The 23,948-nt window shown below is 38.9% G+C and overlaps 1 protein-coding gene across 3 annotated transcripts in view; it reads left to right on the top strand.

Moving 5' to 3' along the window:
• STX12 (syntaxin 12) overlaps window positions 1–20,303 on the top strand; it is a 33,947-nt gene extending 13,644 nt beyond the window's left edge. For 2 of the 3 annotated variants that reach the window (XM_004266601.3, XM_033422443.2), the window contains exons 3-9: window positions 1,561–1,660; window positions 5,817–5,954; window positions 11,871–11,914; window positions 13,225–13,330; window positions 16,544–16,616; window positions 17,674–17,756; window positions 19,075–20,303. In XM_004266601.3, the coding sequence (XP_004266649.1) occupies window positions 1,561–1,660; window positions 5,817–5,954; window positions 11,871–11,914; window positions 13,225–13,330; window positions 16,544–16,616; window positions 17,674–17,756; window positions 19,075–19,167 (637 nt within the window). In that variant the 3' untranslated portion in view covers window positions 19,168–20,303. Of the gene's footprint in view, window positions 1–1,560; window positions 1,661–5,816; window positions 5,955–11,870; window positions 11,915–13,224; window positions 13,331–16,543; window positions 16,617–17,673; window positions 17,757–17,895; window positions 17,967–19,074 lie in introns of all 3 variants that reach the window. The other variant, XM_033422444.2, reaches the window with a different exon arrangement.
• Window positions 20,304–23,948: the final 3,645 nt, after the last annotated feature.

The raw sequence follows: 23,948 nt of genomic DNA, 5'->3' as shown, positions 1-23,948 counted from the left end.
TTAGGGAAGCAGAGAGGGAATCCCTACCACTCATAAACTACATTCTGCCTAAATGAGCTTCCTTGTTGGCAGAGGCCTCCTGATGAGCTACAGCGCTCGTCTAATCGGGTTGGATTTCCAACTGTCTATCATATTAGAAAAATGTATTCAGAATGACCCGAGGAGAGTCTGAGGGAGAGAATAGTGGAATAGATTCTTTTTATTATGTCCTTCTTGACTCCATCTCTGCTTTTAGAAGTTCTAGTTTTCATCTTTAACACGCACTGAACAATATTCTTTGTTTCCTGTCCTAGACATTGTGAAGTGAGAGAATGACTTACTACTTTGAGCTTTTTCCAGGGAGATGTGAGATAGCTCTGGGTATGTTAGTACTGTCTACGATGCTCAGGCTTCTGATTGACTTCCCTCTTGGGGTTTTTTTGTTTGTTTGTTTTGTCTCCCTCTTGGTTTTGACTCCTTTGTTTTATTTATTTTTTTATTATCTTGGAGGCCCCTTTGCAGGGAAAAAACATTAGTAATTAGTGGTGTGGTTTCCCTGTCCTCCCTTAAACCCTTTGTACAAATGGCCAGATAGTAGAGGAAACCATGACTAAAGGAGCCTTTTTTTTTTTTTTTTTTTTTTTGCGGTACGCGGGTCTCTCACTGCTGTGGCCTCTCCCACCGCGGAGCACAGGCTCCAGACGTTCTCCCGTTGCGGAGCACAGGCTCCGGACACTCAGGCTCAGCGGCCATGGCTCACAGGCCTAGCTGCTCCGCGGCACGTGGGATCCTCCCGGACCGGGGCACGAACCCGCGTCCCCTGCATCGGCAGGCGGACTCTCAACCACTGCGCCATCAGGGAAGCCCTAAAGGAGCCTTTTTTGTATTTCTACTACCTTTCAATCCCACTTTATATAGCACACATTCTTCCCTCTTTAATTTCCTTCCCCCTCTGCTCGTTACATTTTTTTACACAGTATAGGGCTTCTTTGTTTTGGAGGGAAGAGCCAGAAAGTCAGGCCTAAGGGACAGGTAGGGAGCCAAGGATAAAGCTGAAAAAGCATGAGCTTTAAGCAAGAGCGTGGGAGTAGATCTTTGGAGGTTGTTCCCTAGGGTGGAAGCTGTGCTTCTAATGCACATTTCGTCCAACCTCCAGTGCCTGGATTCTGTCACTAGTCCGTGGACTGTGACAGACAGTACCCATGCAGAACTCCTGGGCAAATCAATACGAGAGTTTTGAGAGAGCGTTCAGTGTGTTAAAACTCTTAGATTGAGGTGTGGGGGCAGTTGCTCTTCTTCTATCAGAACTGCTGAGAATGCTTTTCCTTCCTCCCCGAGGAGTTAAAATACCCAGTCAGCAGGTTTCCTTGAGGCAGGTTCTTTCTACTCAGTAACATGAAGACGACTTGAGGTGAGTATGACTGGATAGTATTTCCGGAATTTTGTTGTGAACCTGGGCATCTAGGAACCCATTTCTTCAAGTGCCCTTTCATTCCCTGCGTTGTGAGACACTGAGAATGAACTGATACCAACAGCTCTCAAGAAGTGAGAATATCCTAAAACATATCTTTTCTCTCTTAGGCAACAGTTACAGCACTCTACAAATCAGCTTGCCAAGGAAACAAATGAATTACTGAAGGAATTAGGGTCCTTGCCCCTTCCTTTATCTACTTCAGAGCAGGTTGGTATTTTGTGGGGTTTTGGCTTGTTTTTTAATAAGAAAGGACTTTGTTTTTGTGGAGAGGCAGTGTGTGAAACAAAAAATAACTTGGCCTTTGGTTCTAGATAGACCTTCTCTGAACCTCAGTTTCCTTATTCATAAAATGGATAAGTGTCTTTTGTGACAACAGAAAGAACGCATGCACCAGATCTTGCAAAGTGCCTAGCATTTAGTAGGTACTCAATATGGGTAGTGGCTGCTGTTACTAGTAATAATATATTAGTAAAATGGGTTTAACTGGAGAAGAATGTCCATGTTTGCATCTTGTTGGGGTTTGACCTGCAGCTTTATGCTTTCAGGCTTGATCCTAGTTTTCTTGTATCCTGTATCTATACATTTCAAGCAGACGTCTTTTATATTTTGTAGTCACTTTCATGTCGCATCATGAATCATTTATAGGTCTCAGGTTGAGGAAATGCTCAGGGAAATAGATTTCTCTATTTAAGTCATTTTATTCAGTGGCCATATAAATCCTTTAAAAACACACAATTTTTACTGGAATTCATTTTTCCCTTGATATGCGTGCCTTTTCTTCAGACGTTCCTGAAGTCAGATGTGCCCCCTCCATTGTGGCTTGACTTTTTAATCTATTATTCATTGTCTGCCTCAGGCCTCAGATCCTCTCTCTTCCAGGGCAAAAACCTTCTCCATCTATCTTAGCCTATTATGATTCTATTTTGCTTTTAGTTTCTGTACCATTCATGGGAGCACTTAACTTACATTTCTTTTTATTATTGAATTTTTTTAAATGATGGTATCCTATCTCTGATGGCTCTAAAGATGAAGCCTACCACCCCCCTATCCCGGGTTGTCTGTGCATTGTGACTATTGGAACATAAAACAATTTTAGTGTGTTGTGATCATCATTTATAAAAATGAAACAAAGTAGAAATATCAGAGTGTGTAACCATGTAATAAGGGTAAATACTGTTAATGAAACTTTCATACATATATATATATATGGTGCTAGGTCAAGATGTCACATTCTTATTCTGTGTCTCCATCAAAAAAGTTTGAAAATCATCAGTTTAACCCACTCCTGGCAAGTCATTTAATGAAGTATACGTTCAGTCTTTGGAGTTTTGGCATCCCCTCGCACAAAAGAAAAGAACCAAAACTAGGTGCTTTTGTCATCCTGCTACAAAGTAGTAACCTTAATGTAATCACCCTTTGACTATCCGCATGTGCTGTTTGTTTTGTTACTCATCCTGATATTTCAGCTATGGACCAGTTCCCCCTTGCCATTCATTATCTCAAATTGTTCCCAAATCACCCCTTTCCTCCTCCCAGCTGTGCACTTAGGGAATACACACTTGCAGATAGTTTTAGCAGTAATAAAAAGGGAGTCTAAGAGTCTGATGTAAACAGAGTATTGAAAGTACTTAAGTGTTAAATAGTAGCCTAAGCAAAATATAAAGTTCAATCTGCTTAAAAATAAATCTAACGTATTCCAAAATCAAATAGAATTTAGTTTTGGATTATGCATGCTCTTGTTCCCTTACGTTATCTTGGATCATTAAGAACATGAAATAAATCTACAGACATATTCTCTCTGGTGAAATACAAATCCTTGATTCCCTTCCTCCTATTGTGCTGAATATTCTTTGCACTTTCAATTGTTTCTTTATCTAATTAATGTTAGCCCTGTCACCCATCTTTTTGTTACTGGACTATCAAACCATACATCCTACTCTCAACATTTTTCTCATACTTACGTGCTATCATCAGTAATCTTCTAGTTGCTAAATCCAGTGGCCTTTTTTGAGTTTATTCACTTTTCTTTGTTTCATTTGATCCTCTTGCCCATCCTGTCTTCGCTGAAACTTTCTTCTTTCCATGATCTCTGTAGTAGAGCCTACAAAGTAGTTTTCATGTCTCCCAACTCTGGTGATCCCTTTCTGGCCTATTTTCTCTTACCCCAGGTTGAGTCTCAGCCTCCTTCTCTGACTTTATATCTTCCTAGAAGTGGGTGTGCCCCAAGGCTCTGCCATTGATCCTGTAATTTTATTACTCTATGCTTTCTCCCTCAGGAGTCTTTTCTACTGTACTTTTATGAGCTTCCTGTCACCTTTATGAATGTGATCCCCAGATCTTTTTCAAGCCCTAGCCCCTAAACCTCTAAGTATTTGACCCATATTGCCAATTCCTGCTCTAACATCTCCTCTTGAATATGCTGCCTTCATCTAAAATTTAATGTGTTGTCTTATACTGAATTCCTCCTGTTTCACCCAAACCCCTTAACTAAGCTGATTAACAATGCTTATTGTCATAAAAAAGTTTGTGCCTTTTGACCTAATGTTCCCACTCATGCAGATGTGTCTGCGTTCTAAGAAAAAGAAACCAACTATATACTCTGGAGCCAAATTTCCTGGATTTAAATTCTACCCCTGCCATTTACTGTGTGATCATAGGCAAATTGCTTAACCTCTCTGTGCCTCATTTGTCTGATCTGTAAAATAGGTACTATAATAGTACCTAATTTATAGGTTGATGTATGGATCAAATGAGTTATTATATAAGGTACTTATAACAGTACTGGTACATGATAAGCACTGTATAAATATTAGCTGTTACAATGGGGCTCACTTTAGCTTTATTTATAATGGTTAAAAATGGAACAGTCTAGAAGGAATGTTTACCTAAAATTTACTAGATCAACTTGATGGAGTGTTATATAACAAAGACCATAATTGTGAAGAGTATGGTAACATGGAAAATGTTAATGATATACTTAAAAGATAGTACTTTTGTATAGTGAGATTGGGGAGTGATGGGTTTTTTCCCCCCTATTGTTATAATGTTTATGTAAAAATTAAAATCCAAGAAAAGGGATAAAAAGTCCCTTATCTAAATTTGCTTTTCAGTATTACCATCGCTCTCCCAGGTGTGAAATTTGAGTCATCCCTTGACTTTATACCCCTTTCCCCACAGCCAGTCACATAATATTCCTTAGATTCATTTCTTTGTGTTCCCATTCCTGATACCACGTCTTCCTAACCTTAAACCTAGATTATTGCAGTCATCTTTTTGACTTGTTTCTTTTTCCCATTCCATCACCATCACGGACTAATTTTTCTAAGTTATCATTTTGTACCCATCGTGTTCTCCACACAGAAATCTTCGTTGCTCTTTGTTCTGTAGAGGTTGAATCCCAAACTCATTATCTTGGCATTTAAAACCTGCCGTGGCCACCCCCTTTCCTCCTTTTCCAATTTTATCTTTTAGCTATGCTCATGAAAAAGCCTTTGGTTCAAGCCAAACTATCTTTTTCTAGATCCTCTGCAAATTTCTGCCACCATGCCTTTGCTCATGCTGTTGCCTTGCCTGGATTCGCCTTACCCCTTCTCTCTGTTCTTCACGCCTTACTCTTCCTTCAGTGCCCACCTCCTCTGGAGGCCTTTTGATCACTTAGATTCTTACTGATCATACTTGCCTCTGTATAATGTGTACAGTACTCTGTATAGTACTAATTGAATATAGCAATTATTTGTATTGATTTGTTATTTGTATATCTAAATTCTTTATCTCCAAATAGATGATAAGCTGTTTGAGGTCAGGGGTGACTTTTTACTTCTGTGTTCTCAGCACCCAGCAAGTGCTCTCAGTATGTGTTTTTTGAGATGTAGCATCAGTAAGCTTAGTAAAGGTAGCTTGTAACTCTACAAAGTAGTTTTCAGGTTCTCAAAGGTTTTGAACCTCACTACAGTGTGAAGGAAAATGATTCCATGGTTTTCAGGTAAGCTGTGAACTCAGTATAGATGAATACAGTTTTAACATTTTAGCAAGAAAACAATCTCTGTTGGGTATTCTGCTTTTAGATTCTCCTGGGAGCTAACGTTTTGAATTGTGGTTCCCTCTGAGATTCCCTTACCAGGTAAATGATACCCAATTCCCAGGTTTGTCAGAATGAAAGAAGGAAAACTCTGACTTGGCCTATAGTATTAACCAGGGATTTGAGTTAGAAAAGGACAAATTTATTAATTTAAGGAAGAGCCTATTTCATAGTAATTTTCCTAGTTGGAACTCTTTAGGAGGTATAATTTTGCTTTTAATGGGAATTAAAACCAAATGATTCTGGGTTAATGTGAAATTTCAAGTTCTTATTTAATTTCCTTAGCGCCAGCAGAAACTTCAGAAGGAACGTCTCATGAATGACTTCTCTGCAGCCTTAAACAATTTCCAGGCTGTGCAGAGAAGGGTATCTGAAAAGGAAAAGGAGAGTATTGCCAGAGCAAGAGCTGGATCTCGTCTTTCTGTAAGTTTATTTCCAAAAGAAGACCTTTGCAAATTTCAGGATGTTCTTTCCTAAGTTTTTAAAATTTTTTTGACCATTTTCTTTGCTTACTATCCCTCCAAATAATAAACATAGACATTAGCTGCTGTGAAAATGTCAGATTGCTTTACCCTTTGTTTAAAAAAAAAAGTATACATATGGTCACTTTGTACACTAGACTAGAAAAGAATGTGCCCAAAGATTTAGAAAAGTGACAGGTAGAATTGTGTGTAATTTTCTTTTTCCTTTTTTCTTGTCATGTTGATCTTATGTTAAAAACTTAAAAAAAGAAAAAAGAATACATCTGTTTCCTAGAATATCGCAGGCTAGGTTATTTGGACAAGCCTTCTCTTTGAAAAGAATTAACAAATACTAGATTTTAACAACCCAATTTCTTAAAAATATTAAGAGCCATGAAAATATTAAGGTCAAAGTCTAAGAGAAGGTTTGAACCCATAGACATAAGCAGAGCACTGAAACTGCTTTTCCACTGAGTGCATTTACTGAGGGCCAACTTAGATTCAGTTTTGATGTCCTCATGGCATGAAGGGGGACAAAAGTCAAAGCCAAGGATCCATGCATGGTGGATAGTCTAAAAGAAGGTGCTCCTCAAATTAAACTGGGCCCTAAAAAATGAAAAGTAAGCCCTCCTTTCCCCTAGCAGACTGCAAAAAAGATCGCATTAGCACTGAGGATGGCAGGAGGGAGGGGAAATCCAGACAGTAAGTTGTACCACAAAGTAACCTTCAGGCAGATTTACTGCCCAAATTCTACCTGAATGGTCCAAAAGCCTAAAGCTTCAAGTAGTCCTGGTCTGGTTGAGTACCTACATGCCAGACAGAAGCAAATAGAAATCCTTTCTGTTTAGAGGCCTTTATCCTAGCCCTAAAAGAATACCCTCAAATAATTTTTGAAGTGTAATGAGCAGCCCAGGGTACACAAATAAACAAATAACCCCGGACAAAAACTAGTAGAAACAAAAGTGAGGTGAAATAGACCTATAAAGACTTAATGTATTAGAATTATAAGATAACTATACTTATTGGGTTTAAAGAAATAGAAGATCTTGAACACATCTGCAGGAAGAAGGAAACTACAAAAAGCTTTGTAAAGAGTCAAAAGATTTTCTAGAATTGAAAAATATAATGTGGAAATTAAAAACTTAACGGGTGTGTGGTTTAACTGGAAAATAGGTTAGAAGATATTATCCAGCATGTAGGACAGAGGGTTAAGAAGTTAAATAGGGAAGAAAGGTTATGAGAAATGGAGACTGAAGTAAAAGGATCTAAAATAGTTTTTTAAAAATAAATTTATTTATTTATTTATTTATATTTGGCTGCGTTGGGTCTTTGTTGCACACGGGCTTTCTCTAGTTGTGGCGAGTGGGGGCTACTCATCGTGGTGTGCGGGCTTCTCATCGTGGTGGCTTCTCTTGTTGCAGAGCATGGGCTCTAGGCACACGGGCTTCAGTAGTTGTGGCACATGGGCTCAGTAGTTGTGGCTCGCGGGCTCTAGAGCGCAGGCTCAGTAGTTGTGGTGAACGGGCTTAGTTGCTCCATGGCATGTGGGATCTTACTGGACCAGGGCTCGAACCCGTGTCCCCTGCACTGGCAGGCAGATTCTTAACCACTGTGCCACCAGGGAAGTCCCTATAATAGTTTTAATTAGAGTTACAGAATGAGGGTAGAGCAGACATAGATCAGAAGTCATATTTGAAGAGAGAATGGCTGGTAATATTTCAGAACTGATGAAAGTCACTAATCTACAGTTTCAAGAACCCCAACAAATCCCAAGAAGGATAAATTTAAAAACTCTCATTCTAGGTATATCAAAGAGAAACTTCAGAACACCGAAGACAAAGAGAAAATCATAAAAATAGCCAGGGAGGGCTTCCCTGGTGGTGCAGTGGTTGAGAGTCCGCCTGCCGATGCAGGGGACACGGGTTTGTGCCCCGGTCCGGGAAGATCCCACATGCCGCGGAGCGGCTGGGCCCGTGAGCCATGGCCACTGAGCCTGCACGTCCGGAGCCTGTGCTCCGCAACGGGAGAGGCCACGGCAGTGAGAGGCCCGTGTACCGCAAAAACAAAACAGCAACAACAACAACAAAAAATAGCCAGGGAAACAATAGAATATCTTCAAAGGTGCAATAGTTAGACTTCTCAACAGCAACACTTGAAGCCAGTAGAGTGTTGTCTTTAATGTTATGAAGGACGATAATTGCCTCCCTAGGATTCTAAACCCAGTGAAAATAGATAACCAGAATGAGGGCTAATTAAAGACGTTTTCAGTCAAAAGAGAGTTTGCTATCAGCACACCTTACTTGAGAACATTCTAAAGAATGAACTTCAGGCAGAAGGAAGGTGATCCCAGATAGTAAGCCTGAAAAGCAGAAAGGAGTAAGAATAAAGCAAGTGGTAAATATGTGAAAAGACAAATCACAAACAGGGAGAAGATACTGCTGTTTGTACAACTGACAAAAGACTGGTATCAACAATATATAAAGAATTCTCAGGAATCAATATGAAAAAGACACAACCCAACAGAACAATAGTTTCTTAAACTTTTTGATTTCAGGGCCCCATTAAACTCTTAAAAATTATTAAGGACCCCAAAGAGCTTTTGCTTGTATGAATGATACCTATTGATATATATTGTATTAGAAATTAAAACTGAGAAGTTTTAAAAATGTTTATTATTTCATTTACAAATAATAATAAACCCATTACCTACTAACATAAAAATATAAATGAGATTTTAATTAATACTACTTTTCCAAAACAATAAAAAAAGTTTTAATGAGAAGAGTGGCATTGTTTTCATTTTTGCAAATCTTTTTAATATCTGGCTTGACAGAAGGAAGCTAGATATTCATACCTGCTTCTGTATTCAGTCTGTTATGATATGTTGTTTTGGTTGAGGTATCTGAAGAAAATCCAGCCTCACAGAGGTAAGTAACTGGAAAAGGAAGGAGTATTTTAATTAACCTCTTCAGATCATTGTTGATATTTTTCCTTGATACTACATCAAAACTGGACAAAACTTAGTTGCATTGTGGAATCAAAAACCATTGTCAATGACTTGTTCATACTCTGACGCATTAAAATCTTGTCTGTCTTATGCTTTTATTGGATCTTTTATCCGTGTATGATTTTTATAACATCATATATTTATCATTTGGAAAATATTGGTTCCCTGACTTATGCAGGTCTTCTAAATGTTGATATATTTCATTATACAATATCAAAAAATCATGTATTATCTTCAGCTTGACCAGAAAAGTCTTTAAATATTGAGAATCTCTCAAGTTCACAAGCAGTAGATACAAGTTTTCCAGAATTCTTTTTTTTTCTATTTGAAAGCTAGATTTTTATCACTGGCAACAAACACTGTGCATTATTTTCCTTGAAGTGACAGGCTCACATTGTTTATCTTGAAGACCTTGTCTTTTGAATACCCATCTGAGTAACCATAGATTGTTAGTTATTCTTTTATATATATCATATATAATATATGTTTGTGTATAATATATATGTGTATATATATATATATACACAAATTGTATTAAAAGTTTATATATTTTAAAAGTTTTATATATAAGTATAAACTATATTGAATAAGTAAAAATGCTATTCCCTAAAAAAAGTAGCTAGTTCACCCAGCAACTCAATTACACAAGTGCTTTTCCTGGAGACAAACATCGTATTGCTGTTTGTAGCAGGAGGGCTTTATGTATACTTCCCATTTCATCATACAGAATATTAAAAAGACATGTACTAAAAAAAAAAAAAAAGAGACATGTACTGAGATTTAGTTAATTAATACATTTAATGGCTTCATTAAGGACGAACTGGCTTTTATCCCCGTATGTGTGGTGATAAAGAATAGAAAACTAGTATGGTTTGGTGCCACTGCCTTGATTTGTGTTAAAGTGCAAGTGGTAGTTTTGTCCACCTTTGTTTTTGTCAACACAGTGAAAAAAGCAAATAACATCTTAGTATTGCTTTGAATAATGGTCAAATGGGCCATTTTTAGTAGTCATGGAATTACACATTAAAACCACCCTGAGATACTATTTCATGTCCAAAATAAGGACAGAAAAAAAAAAAGGCAGAAATTTAAAATTCTGTGAAAAGGGAGGGTTGTTGCCATGGATATGATGCACAGGAACTTTCCTATCTGGCCAGTGGTAGTATGAGTTGGAACAACCACTGGAAAACATTCTGGCTGCAACTTCAGAACACATGCACACCTTATGACCCAGCAGTTCTATGCTAGAGAACACTGTAAGTCTGTACCAGGGTATATGTACAGGAATGTTCATAGCAGCATTATTTGTAGTACTCAAAAATCGGAAACATCCAAATGTCAATTAACAGTAGAAGAGATAGGGCTTCCCTGGTGGTGCAGTGGTTTAAGAATCCACCTGCCAATGAAGGGAACACGGGTTCGAGTCCTGGTCCGGGAAGATCCCACATGCTGCGGAGCAACTAAGCCCATGCGCCACAACTACTGAGCCTGCTCTCTAGAGCCCGTGAACCGCAACTACTGAAGCCTACGCGCCTAGCGCCCATGCTTTGCAACAAGAAAAGTCACTGCAATGAGAAGCCCGCGCGCTGCAATGAAGAATAGCGCCTGCTCGCCACAGCTAGAGAAAGCTCGTTGCGCAGCAACGAAGACCCAAGGCAACCAAAAATAAATAAATACATTAATTAATTTTAAAAAACATAAAAAATACAAGAAAATGATGATCACAAAGTCAGGATGATGGTTACTCTAAAGGAGAGGGAGGTGGTTGTAACTGGAGGAGGGCACATAGGTAGGCTTTAGGACACTAGCAGTGTTCTGTTTCTTTTTTTTTTAATTTATTAAATTTATTTATTTTTGGCTGCATTGGGTCTTTGTTGCTGCGCGTGGGCTTTCTCTCATTGTGGCGAGTGGGGGCTACTCTTCATTGCTGTGCACAGGCTTCTCATTGCGGTGGCTTCTCTTGTTGCGGAGCACGGGCTCTAGGCATGCGGGCTTCAGTAGTTGTGGCACACGGGCTCAGTAGTTGTGGCTTGTGGGCTCTAGAGCTCAGGCTCAGTAGTTGTGGCGCACGGGCTTAGTTGCTCCGCAGCATGTGGGATCTTCCTGGACCAGGGCTCAAACACGTGTCCCCTGCCTTGGCAGGCAGATTCTTAACCACTGTGCCACCAGGGAAGCCCTTGTTTTGTTTCTTGATATGGGGAAAGAGTAAAAATGTTTTTTAAAAAAACCCACAGTGTTCCTCTGGGTGGAAAGAATTTTGAAATTTTCTTTATTTTGCTTATCTTTTTAATTATTGTTATCATAAAAAGGGGCGGCTTTTTAAAAATAGGAAAAGATTGCTCTTTTAACATTTTTTCTTGGTTGTTAAATTACAAAAGTAATACATAATTAGACTGATTTTTTTAAGTCAGTTTGCCACTTTAGTACCTAATATGCTTTAAATGTCCATTTTAGAAAATCTTCACATATTCTGAAAATTTGTTTCCTAGCAAATTTTCAACTCCTTCCCTTAATCCACCTGCCTCCAAATTTTAAGATAGGTTATCATTATTATTAATTTTTATTCCTTTCTCCTATCCATGTTTTCTCCGTCCTACTTAGTATGGTTTCTGTTCTGAATCCAAATTGGAATGCAGATTTGCTTTCAACTACTTCACACCCATTTCCTGGTCCAGTCAGATTGCCAGAGCCCTGTGTCATCTTACAGAGTCTGTTGGAGCCAAGGGATGTTACTTCTTTATACTGTAGCTAAAGGAAGCCATTGTGTGTGTGTGTGTGTGTGTGTGTGTGTGTGTGTGTGTGTGTGTGTGTGTCTGTCTGTCTGTGACATGTTTCTGGATAACAGCAGCAATAATGCCATCTGCTTTCTAGGTGGAGGAGAGGCAAAGAGAGGAGCAGCTCGTCTCATTTGACAGGTAAAGGAATTATTCTAATGTAGAGAATTGAGATGGGATTTTATACTTAATTTTAATTTTAAAAATCAATGAGAAAAAAGGAGGAAAAAGAAAGGGAGTCCTGGAGTAGGTAATTTATAATCCATCAAATAAAAAAGTCAAAACTGGGGGCTTTTCCAAGATCTTTGAATTATGGAAGGAATAATTTCAAAGTGAATAAAAAACTTACAAGAAAGCTTTGATGTCTATGTGTTGAGGAGAGGGTGTGGCTCAATAAGAATAAGTATGAGCCCCCAAATCTACGGATTCGGAGGTCTAAATAATTTTACCTCAAATTCAGATTTAAATTATTCAAAGTTCTTGGGTCTGTGTTTACTCATCCCTAAAATGGAGGCAACCCATCCTTCTAGGAGTATTAAAAGAAAAAGCAAATAATTTGTATCTGAAGAACATCTCCTTTCTTAACTTCTCCAAACTGAATTAACTAATTCCATAAAAATGTATTAGTATTAGTTGAGAACATAAAATGTTTTCTTATAGGTATGTATCTATCTCCCCCCCACTATACTGTGAGCACCTCAAAGGCCTGGGGTGCTTTCTTATTCAGTTTTGTATCTCCAGCACATGGAGGAAATTCTTTAAATATTGTGGAGATGATTTGTGATTTATGTGTACTGTTGGAAAATGCTTAATACTGAATTTTCAAAGTGTTACATTTCTAGTATAAGATGTCGTATGCGTTTCTTTTAAATATGGTACCTGAAAAGACGAGTTATAACATTTCACTAGCTTTTTACTTTGGCTTTCTGTTAAGAGGCATTTAACCTAAAGCATAACCTCAAAGAGATTCTCGAAAACCAGGGGATATGATTCTATCGGACTAATTGGTGAAGCACTGACAGGTCACTTAACCTGCTCTCCTCCACCTGTCTAGTACCTGAGATACCAATACAGCTTGCACTTTGAGAGTGCCCTGGGAGAGAATGGGCCAGTGTACTTTGTTGATTTCAAATCTCTGCCCACTTCTGTCTAGCAAGCCCTAGCAAGATTGTAGAGTGTACCCCTGAAGGGGAACAGCAAGGAGTCCCATCCTTATAATTCTGCTTCCTCTTAGTTTTGCCCAGGAAAGCTGAGACTTTGTTTTCTTGGTATTACCAACTCTTTGCCTCTGGATGTGAAGAATGTGGCCTCTGACACTTGTATTGATACCAGAGGAGTTGGAGCCCTGGTACTGTCTTTGGGCAGGCTCTGCTGGCAGCAGAGGTGGTGAAGGTATGTCTTATGCACACCTTAGAGAGGAGGAATCAACTAGTGTGCTTGTCTCCCTGCAGCCATGAGGAGTGGAACCAGATGCAGAGCCAGGAGGATGAGGTGGCCATCACTGAACAGGATTTGGAACTTATTAAAGAGAGGGAAACGGCAATTCGGCAGCTGGAGGTGAGAGCCAAGTCATGTTTTTTGTTTAACTCAATGTAGATGCAGTCTCTTAATTCACCTGGTTTTTCTCGCAGTGATTATGAAAAAGGATGAAATGAGTTGTTGTATGGCTAATGAGACATATTATGTCTCAGTGTAATCACAGTGAATTTGAACTACTCTTATGTTGATATTGGCCATGGCACCTGAGAATACCTGAATCCTCTCCTCAGTTACTATATCTTATGTGGTCTCCATGAGACTATGCATAGAGAACAGAGCAAGGCCAACAAATATTTTATTGCTCATTAAGACTTTGTCCCCAAACCTCAATGCCAACCTCTAGGTTAGGTAGGGCTCTATGGAGAGCCCTTTGCTTAGTCTGAACAGCCCAGAATAAAGATAGGCCAAAAAGGTTTGCTCCATTTTTGTGTATCCCAAAGTCCACTCCCAAGTTTTGGATATCACGTCAGTGAGTCAGAGAAACAGGAAGAGTTTTTGAGGTGGGGGTTGAGAGAGCGGTCTCGAGGCCTCTCTTCCCTGAGTTCCCAACTTTAATCTTGCACAGTGACCAGTAAGATATCCTTAAACCTGAGTACTTTTCTCCTCCATGGAGATAGAAAACTGCCATCCCCGGGGGCAGTGGGGAGGGGAGGCTTGAGAGAGGAGAAACTTGGAGCTCCTCCTTGACCTTCATCTGTGGCAGTCGTTTTGAACCATGACTGCACTTTAGAATCACTTGGAGATTTGTTTAAAATTCCCCAGCTCTCCTCCTCCACTACCAATTACTATGTTTGGACTATATGATTTGCCTATTTTTCATAGATTAAAAATGGGCAAACATCCACAAGAGGCCCTGGCCGTGGACACTTTTCGCCTTACAAACTTCGCAGGTGATTACAACGTGCAGTCGAGGTTGAGCCCCACTGCCCGAGAGCCCATCAGTGTCAGTTTTTTTGATGGGACAGCCCATCCTCAAGTTTGATTATTACCTTCAAAAATGTCATGTCTTTTCTCTGTTTCACCTATTGCTACTAATCATTGACTTGGTTCTTTAACATGAGAAATCCTGTTATAGCAGGGAGTAGAGTGAGATATATGGAGCTAAGGAGAAGAACGTAATGTAGTAGATGTCAGGAGTGTAATGGGCACTTCACATTCAACAGAATTAAGGCCAAATTCCTTAGCCGGGGCTGGATTTTCATATCCAGTCATTTCCTGCATCTAACATACAAACCCCATTCTAATGGTGAAGCATCACACTCCTGTGTGTCTCTTCTACTCTCACACTACACTTCTGACACTTCTGGCCCCCAGATGTGTGGGCTTATTCCCACATCAAGCAGTTCTGCCACACCATCGGGTTGTCCTACAATTCAACTCAATTCTGACACTATCTCCCTGGAGTTAGCCTCAGATCCCACAAGACTGACCCCCCTCCCTGTGACTTCAGATGCCACTCCCAAATGCAGGTCGTCACCTGTGCTTCTGACTGACAGGCTGGAAACTGGAGGTTCTCACGACCCCATCCTTGGGTTTGATTAATTTGCTAGAGCTGCTCACAGAACTCAAGAAAACAGTTTACTCACTAGATTACCGGTATATTATAAAAGGATACAGCTCAGGAACAGCCATATGGAAGAGATGTATGGGGCAAAGTATGTGGGAAGGGGTACAGAGCTTCCATACCCTCTCCAGGCGCACCACTCTCCCCAAATCTTGTGTTCACCAACCAAGAAGCTCTCTGAACCCTGTGGTTACATGACATGATTGATTAAATAATTGGCCCTTGGTGGTTGATTTAACCTTGAGCCCTCCTCTCCTCCCCAGAGGTCAGGATTGGGGCTGAAAGTTCCAACCATCTAATCACCAAGTTGGTTCCCCTGGCAACCAGCCCCCATCCTTACTGGTTTTCCAAAAGTCAAGCCATTAACATAAACTTAGGAGTGGTTGAAAAGGGCTTGTTATGAATAAAAAAAGACATCTTTATCTCTTTTATCACTTAGAAAATTCTAAGGTTTTTAGAAGCTCTGTGCTGGGAATGGGACAAAGACCAAATATATATTTCTTATTATGCATCACAATATCACACCTTATGTTATAGCCAAACTGGGCTGTTTGTTCTTTAACCCAGTTACCTTTCTGTGTATATGGCTTCTCTTTTGCTGTAAGGCACAACTCAAGTCCTACCTCTTCTGCCATAGTCTTCCTCCTCTGCTAGACTTCCTATACCATTTATTAGTCATTTACCATGTAACACCCTTTCTTGTTATTTATCTTATTGTATACTGATCCCTCCCCGCCCCCCCCCCCGTTAGCTATTATTAAGCCCTTTTATATTCACAGCAATTAGCAGACTCTCCCAACTATAGTAGACTCTTAGCAAGTAATTGAGGTTCTGGCAAGAACTATTCTTGCAAGTTATGATTAGGAAGTCATTGCTTTGAAGGCATCATTTTTTATTATAGCATTCTGAGAGGCAGTACACTTTGAAAGAGCGTGGGCTTTAGGGATATAATCCTGGCTGCAATGCTTAGTTTCCTCAGTGACGAGTTGTATGACTAGACAAGTTACATAACCTCTCTCAGCCTCATTATCCTCAAAGATACTTAATTCATAGAGTTACTGAATGATTAATTCAAGTATCAAGGAGGCATAGTAACAAAAGATCATGAACTTTTAATTCTCAGTTCTGCCACTTGCTAGCTGTGAGACCTTGGGACAAGTCATTAAACCTCTTTGAGCCGTGATTTTCTCTTCTGTAGAATGGGGATAATACATGTCTCATTGGGTTGTCATGAGGGCCAATTAAGTAATAGTTAATAATAGCTGACCGTTATGAAGTGGTTATTTCACAGTTTTAAGAACTTTTTATTTAGTACTTCTGAAAACCCTATGAGATGGGTACTGTCATTGTCCACATTTTAGAGGGGAGGTCCAGAGAAGTTCTTAATTTAAGGTTGGACAACAAAACTGGAGGATTAACAGTCCTCTGTAGCTGACAGGCTCCAAGAGACTGTGCTTTTAATTACCTACCTGGTATAGTACTTGGCACGTAGTAGTCATTTAGTAAATGTTAATAATTAACTATTTTTCATTTTCTGTTTATGGAGAAAACATGATTTATAAGCTTTAAAAACACATGTGTTGTTACTAGACAAAACTTCAGGTAAGTAGAGGAAATGAATCTTCTAACATGTTGCTTAATGTTAATTGTTTTTTTGTGTTCCTTAGGCTGATATTTTGGATGTCAATCAGATATTTAAAGATTTGGCGATGATGATCCATGACCAAGGTGATCTCATTGGTATGTATTATTGATACCTTTAACATGAAGGTGAGTTGACAGTATTTGTGTGCAAAGAAGTCAGTAAGATGTGTCTTAGGAATTTTGGAATACCATATAAAATCATTAAATTCATTTTCTTAGCAATTTTCTTATGTTGTCAAATGTGTAAGTTAAAATGAGGCTTCCGTGAATAGTCAGCTCCATTCACTTGCCATAGCCTCTTCGTAAGTCTTTGGCTGTTTAGGGAAATATTAGCTGTCAGCTCCCCAGTTTTTATCTCCAGAAACTTGCACAACTATGGGCTTAGAAACCCTTTTTTTTAAAAGCTTTTTATTTGGAAATAGTTTCAAGTTTATAAAAAGTTGCAAAAATGAAAATAATAAGGAACTCCTTGGGCTTCACTGGTGGCTCAGTGGTTAAGAATCTGCCTGCCAATGCAGGGGACATGGGTTCGAGCCCTTGTCTGGGAAGATCCCATGTGCTGTGGAGCAACTAAGCCTGTGCGCCACAACTACTGAACCTGTGCTCTAGAGCCCGCGAGCCACAACTACGGAGCCCACGAGCCACAACTACTGAAGCCCATGCGCCTAAAGCCCCTGCTCCGCAACAAGAGAAGCCACCGCAGTGAGAAGCTTGTGCAACGAAGAGTAGCCCTCACTCACCACAATTAGGAAAAGCCTGTGCACAGCAACAAAGACCCAACACAGCCAAAAATAAATAAATTAAATAAATAAAAAATAAGGAACTCCTTTATAAACTTTACCCAGATTTACCTCTTGTTAACGTTCTACCCCACTTGCTTTTTATTTGTACTCACTCTTTCTCACTCTATGTATATACCTGATTTTTTTCTGAACCATTTGTGGGTAAGTTATATACTTCATAACCCTCCACCCCAGTATTTATTTCCAAAGAATAGAGCTATTCTCTTATGGAGTTAGTAACTTTTGATTTCATGCCTGGATAGTTGGAGTGATGGTGGTGAACCAGGACCCATAGCATCATAATTGTCTTCAGTTTGCAGTCTTGAGACATCTGAGTGTGGTAAAACATCCACTGCCCTTCTTTTTTGCAGACAGCATAGAAGCCAATGTGGAAAGCTCAGAGGTGCATGTAGAAAGAGCCACTGATCAGTTACAGCGAGCTGCTTACTATCAGGTAAAAGCAGGTACTAAAGAAAGTCACTGTGTGCTGTAGACTTTTTGAGAGCAAGCTGCAGCCTTTTGCTTAGACTTAAGCTGGAGACAGGTAGTCATAATTGCAGTCCCAGCTCCATTTTTAGTATTTTTCTTTGCAGAGAGATCTACAAAAAGGCATCAAACTTTGAATAAACTGACATAGAAGCCTCTTAGCTGCAAAGCTAACCACGTAAGCTAGCATGATACCTAATCTGGTATAAGGCTACGTTTATAACCTAAACAGCTGAAGTTTGTTTCAATTAGGATAGTAATAGGTACAAAGTAGAACTTTGCAGATGGTTTATGTTGACCTTTGCCACAGAGGATGGACAAAGAATCAACTCCGACAGCTATTTATGAATTAATAGGGGCTTATCATTTTGGGGTTATTTCATATGAATAAATAGGGGTTAATCGTTCCACTTTCTGTAAAGTGATATTTTTCTACATATGAGTTGAAACTCTAGTTTTATGACTTTTATCTGGGTCTTTACCTCAGTTTACAAATATTGTGAATGAGGTCCCTCTCATTTCTCCTCAATTTGGTGTTGCATGGCTTTTTAGAAATAAATAGCATTCAGTCAGTTACCATGTTCCTAAGATAGCTGTATTTCACCTGGAACTGTTCTTAAAGAAATTCATATTTAATAATAGTGTTTCCCTTTAAAACTGAATGATGACTTTAATATCCAACAGTAAAGGAACAATTAAGTAAATTATATACATCCACTCAATGTTATGTGGGAATTAAAAGAGATGTTTATGAAGAGTTTATAATATCAAAATTTTTATGCTAAAATATTAAGTGATAAAAACATCAAACATCATACAGTATGGTCCCAATTATGTCAGATAACAATATGCATGGATAAAAGATCAGAAAGAAATACAATCAAAATGTCAACTGTTTTATTATCTGTGGGTGATTATTTTCTCTTCTGCTCGTGTGTATTTTTACAGTGAACATAATTTTACAGTGAACAAAATTTTATACTAGGTATAAAACCTTTATTAAAATACACATGTATGGATAACTTATTTTATTGCAAATAATGCTTAGCAACATTGGTATAAACAGTTCCTTTGCAAAATTGTATTTGGGAGCCTGGAATTAGAACTTGCGCTGCTGGCTAGCACTGGTAATTTGAGATTTTTGAGAAGGTGTCCGCATAGTCATACATGGATAGAGTTAATTTTGAATTACCAGGAGGCAGATTGATGAAGCACTCTTGGGGTCTTAGATTGAAACATTTTTTACTTGTTTCATGAGTGTCTTCTTTACATATTTCTCTCCTCAGAAAAAATCTCGCAAGAAGATCTGTATCCTGGTGCTTGTCCTGTCAGTGATTATTGTAATCTTGGGACTTATTTTGTGGCTAGTTAATAAATGAAGTGATTGCCTCCAAGCCTTCTCCTGCTGAGCTGTTTTCAAGGGCAAGTGCTTGCTGGAGTCTTGCCAGAACAAACTGATCACAAGAAGACAGAATACACCAGAATGTCCTGTAATAATTTAGTTAGAAACTAACTACTAACTAGTCCTTGGAATTAGTGACCTGTGGAAACAGTATTTATCAATTTATGTATACATTTTATTGATTTCTCAAATTAAGAATTAATTTATGTGGATTTTGCTTTCTCTTATACTCTGATTGCCCTTCGTCCCAAGTGTTTACTGAAAATTACATTCTAGATATTCTTGTTTTGGTAGGTAACACTATAGTCTTGTAATATTGTCTTTCTATGTACATACAAGATTTACCTTTTTACTAGCAACTGAGATAGAATTACTTTCTGTCACCCAGCATATTGGAGTCTGTCAGAAACTGTATAATAAGCCAGCAATTTTTATTATTTAATATTTGTTTGAATTTCTAAGAAGCCTGCCCCCTATATGCTTTGAAAGGTTTTGGCAATGTATTTAACTAGAGAATAAAAAATTGCACAGGTGATCCAGATTAAATGAGAAGTAACTATTTGAGCTGGTCAGCTGTTGGGGTGTGTGTTAATCTGTGTTTAAGTTTATTATCTGCTAGTGTCATCGACTGCAATTCATCCATATATACACTAAATGATTTTGTTCACTTTTTGAAGAGTTTCATTTAATTAACATGATTCTCTGTGGGGTTCCTCTCCCACCTGTCTGTATAGAAGGGGAGAATTAGACAAAGCGTTCTTCTGGAGAGCAAATAGGAATTGTTTGGAATGATTTAATCTTTTGTTGTTGTTGCTCAGTTGTGGTTCTGCATTCCTGGTAAATGATGAATGTTGCCATCAAAAGGCTGCCCCCTACCCTAATAAGGTTTGCTGGGCATTTGATGGCAGGAAGATTTTAAAAGCTAGACTGAAGTTGGTTTAAAATTTAGTCCTGTGAACCTGGCGATAAAGCAAAGGTTCTTTTTTGTAAATAATACTGGTTTGGAATAGTGATGTTAGACTTATCCTAATTTATGAACAAGAGATTAATCTCTCCATGCATAGTTTTAGACAAAAAATGTTTCAATAAACGATTGCTGTCTTGTAACATAAATGTTGTCCACTCCCCTTTTTCACAAGTGTAGGGAAGTTAAAGGGAAAGTAATTTCTCTAGGCTCTCACATAAATGTGAATTGGGCCGACGATTTCAGTTCATCCTTTAGTGAATCAGAGGATCTCACTACCCTGGATATATTTATACTTATTTCTTCCATTCCCTTTAATGTTACTTAATCTTCTTTTACTAAACTAATGTGAACAGCAGGGAAACAGGGCTAAATGCATAAGTTTCTTTGCACTCTTGCAGCATTCCACCCACATAAGACAAATAAACATTTGAAAAGCTTTTGTAGTAAGTTTTTATGAGTTAACATCCTAATGCAGTAGATATTGGGTAATGTGCTGTCCAGAGAAAAATTGAGACCTGCAAGAAGACTGGAGATCAGGTGAGGACTGGTTTAGGGGTGGAATAGGTCCTTTCCTTGAGGAACAGGATAGAGCTATTGGGGCATCAAGTGGCCCAAGCAGCAGCTTCAGAGGTAATTCCTTGGTTATACAGTCACTGCCCCTTCAGCTCTAAATTACGGTTGGACTTGAATACATCATTTGTAACATTCCAGGCAAGAAAAAAGTCTTGACTGTAAAAAAATACCAAACAAACAAAAAAAAAAAACACGAAACCTTTCAGTTTGGGTAAAATGAAGCCACCATAGTTCTGTTCTGTGTTATCCAATGGTGGTGGTAATAGTAGTCATGGGTAGCAAATATGACCTTGGCCTAGAATTTCAATGGCCTGGAATTTGTAGTAGTCACCAAGAGGTTCTGCTAAGTGGTCCTAACAAACCTGTTCACAGAATCCTCCTTGACTGTGCTTTGTCCACCTTTAGGGCACCATGGTTTAGGGCAGTGGCTCTTAACCATGGCTTCACATTAGAAACTAAAAAAATACTGATACCTAGGTGACCGTGCCACAAGATTCTAATTTAGTTAGTTTGGGATATAGCCTGGGTATAGAGACTTCTAAAAGCTCCAGATAATTCTCAGGTATAACCATGGTTGAAAACCATTGGTTTGGAGGTCAGAAACTAGACTGGGGTACAGAAGGCCTGGGGAATCTTAGCTCTGTCATTAACTTGCTGTAGGTATTTGGACAAGTTATTTAACCCACAGGCCCCTAGTTTCCTCAGTAGTTCTCTTAAAGCTGTAAAATTCTTTGATTATAAAGACCATAGGGATGTGGTCTGAACATACCAACTGTATGTTTGTCTCTGTATTCCTTTCCTTTTCTCTTTCTCCTTTCTTTATAGAATGTTTTCTCTTCAAGTGAATTAGAACAGTAGTACTGTAGTAAAGGGTAAAGTAGAGGTGTCATGCTGGCCACTTCCTCTGCGAATGTTCCAGAACAAGAACTTGCTAGCTGCTAGACTAATGCTTCCTGGGTAGGTTTTGTTTTGTTTTGTTAAGGGGTGGTGACACACTGCCTTGCACCACTGGGGAAAAAATATCAAAATGAAATCATGCTTCAGTCAGTGCAAACTAAAACATACCGAGCCTCCTCCATTCAGTTTTTTTGTTTTTTGGGTTTTTCCCCCTTCTTTTGTTCAGGGGCAGTTCTCAGTCATGGGAATAAAGCTTTTGCTTTTGGTCACTAAATGCAGACCAGAACCTCACTCAGATTTCATTCTATCCTGTTTCCTAGGGCTAGAAATCTGCTTCCTCCCTTTTCTAAGCATGTTTAGCATATCCCTAGGTTTCAAGGAATTTTTCAGTATTGCTTTCCAGTACTATGAATTACATCTACTACTTTAGAATCTCCATTTAGCCAGGAAATAGCTTGAAAGGTTTTAATTCCAACCCTTGATCCTGCTTTTAGGCCAACTGAGTAGTTCATTTTAATACGTATCCAAAATGAAATTTGATTAACAGTATACTACTTAATTTTTAAAAGATAAACTTGAAATAATAGAATTTTTAATGTGGGACTCTGATTAAGGACCAAGTTTTTACAGTCCATGGAGAAATGAGAAAAATAACATAGTGGGCTTTTTAAAGTACCATCTTTGAATCTGAGCTAATGGTCTTCTCACTTTTTAAAAAGATTATGAAAAGGTGGTGATGTTAGGTGACAGTCTTCATTTAAAAATCTCAGTTGGCAAAATAAAAGTTGACACCCCTATAATACTTATTTTCCCCTGGTCCATGACATCTCGAATATCTGAACCACTCATCTATAGACTAGCCGCATCGCTTTACAACTGAAGAAGCTGAGGCCACGAATGGCAGTATACTGCAGGAATTTAGAGCCTTGAGGAAGTGCTCTGTATGTGAATGGTCATTTGTGGGGTAATACTGGAGCCCTCACTACAAGCAATTTACTATGCTGAATGTTTTACCTTTATCATCTTACACACACAAAACTATCGAGGAGATATATTTTTCTCGTCCTCTTTTTATGGATTAGGAAACCGAGGCATAGTAAGTAAGCGACCTGGCCAAGGGCACACAGTTTAGGAGCAGTGGAGCCAGGATTTGGTCTCAAGCACACAGACTTCAAAACCACACCTTTAGACACTATACACTGTCTCCATTCATCACTGATACAAACTATCCTGTTCACCACGTCTTTCATGAAGGTTTAACAATGCGGAGTAATGGCAATTTCTATTCAGTTTTCATGAATATCTTTTCTTTTGTTGGCACCTTGTAAACTTTTCATTCACCACCCTGCTAAATGAAGTCTCCTGCTGTACCATCTCTACACAAACACACAATTTTTTCAGTGTCTCCATTTGATCACTCATATATAAAAGATGTTCTAAGAAGTTTTTTGATATCAATATGCTCCTTATGTCTTTAGATTCTATTCTAAGGAAGTCTCAAAGTCTAAGAAATTAATGTCTTTGTTGAGATACCAAAATCCAAAGGCAGCTAGCCCATCAGTCTTTACATTTCAAAAGGTTCATGTCCTAGACTGCTGTCCTCCAGTTTGCTGATCTCTATTGACATCATTGGTGCCCAAAGAGCATTTTGCTTTATAAGGCCCAGGAAAGTGTAAGGTGCCATTACATCAGAGGTCAGTGTGAATATCAGCTATGCTGGAAACAGGGAACATGGCCAAGGAATAAAACATTATAAGGGTAAGAATATAGCTTAGGTTTCTTGGGTGTACATTCAGCATTATAAGGGATTAAATAATAGACCACCCACAGAAGCTGAGAAATTGAAAGGCAAAGCTGACATAAGATGGTATTAGGTCCCTGATAGTTAGACATGGCTTCAATACCTCTTCATGCCTGGAAAGGGCATGGGACCTTAAAGGCCCACACAACTCTGTAGATACAAGCACCTTGCTCCTTTCTGTTACACTCAAATGAAACTATTTAATTCTTTCTTAAGAATCAAGTCCTTGTGCTCAAAGGAGGAAGCTATAGCCTGGTTTCCTGAAACCAAGTTTAGAGCTATCAGCCTAGTCTATTTTTGGAATCACAAAGCTGGAAAGTAGGATATTAACCAGTTTGTGGGATAAGTGATCTGAGGGAATTCCCTGACAGTCCAGTGGTTAGGACTCGGCGCTTTCACTGCCGAGGGCTGGGTTCAATCACTGGTCCGGGAACAAAGATTTGCAAGCCCCGAGGCACAGCCAAAAAAAAAAAAGTGATCTGATCAGTTAACATCCTTGCTGGATGAGTTCACTGTGCAT

The sequence above is a fragment of the Orcinus orca genome, chromosome 1 (genome assembly GCF_937001465.1).
Source record: "Orcinus orca chromosome 1, mOrcOrc1.1, whole genome shotgun sequence".
NCBI lineage: Eukaryota > Metazoa > Chordata > Mammalia > Artiodactyla > Delphinidae > Orcinus > Orcinus orca.
This window is presented reverse-complemented; position numbering and strand designations above follow the sequence as displayed.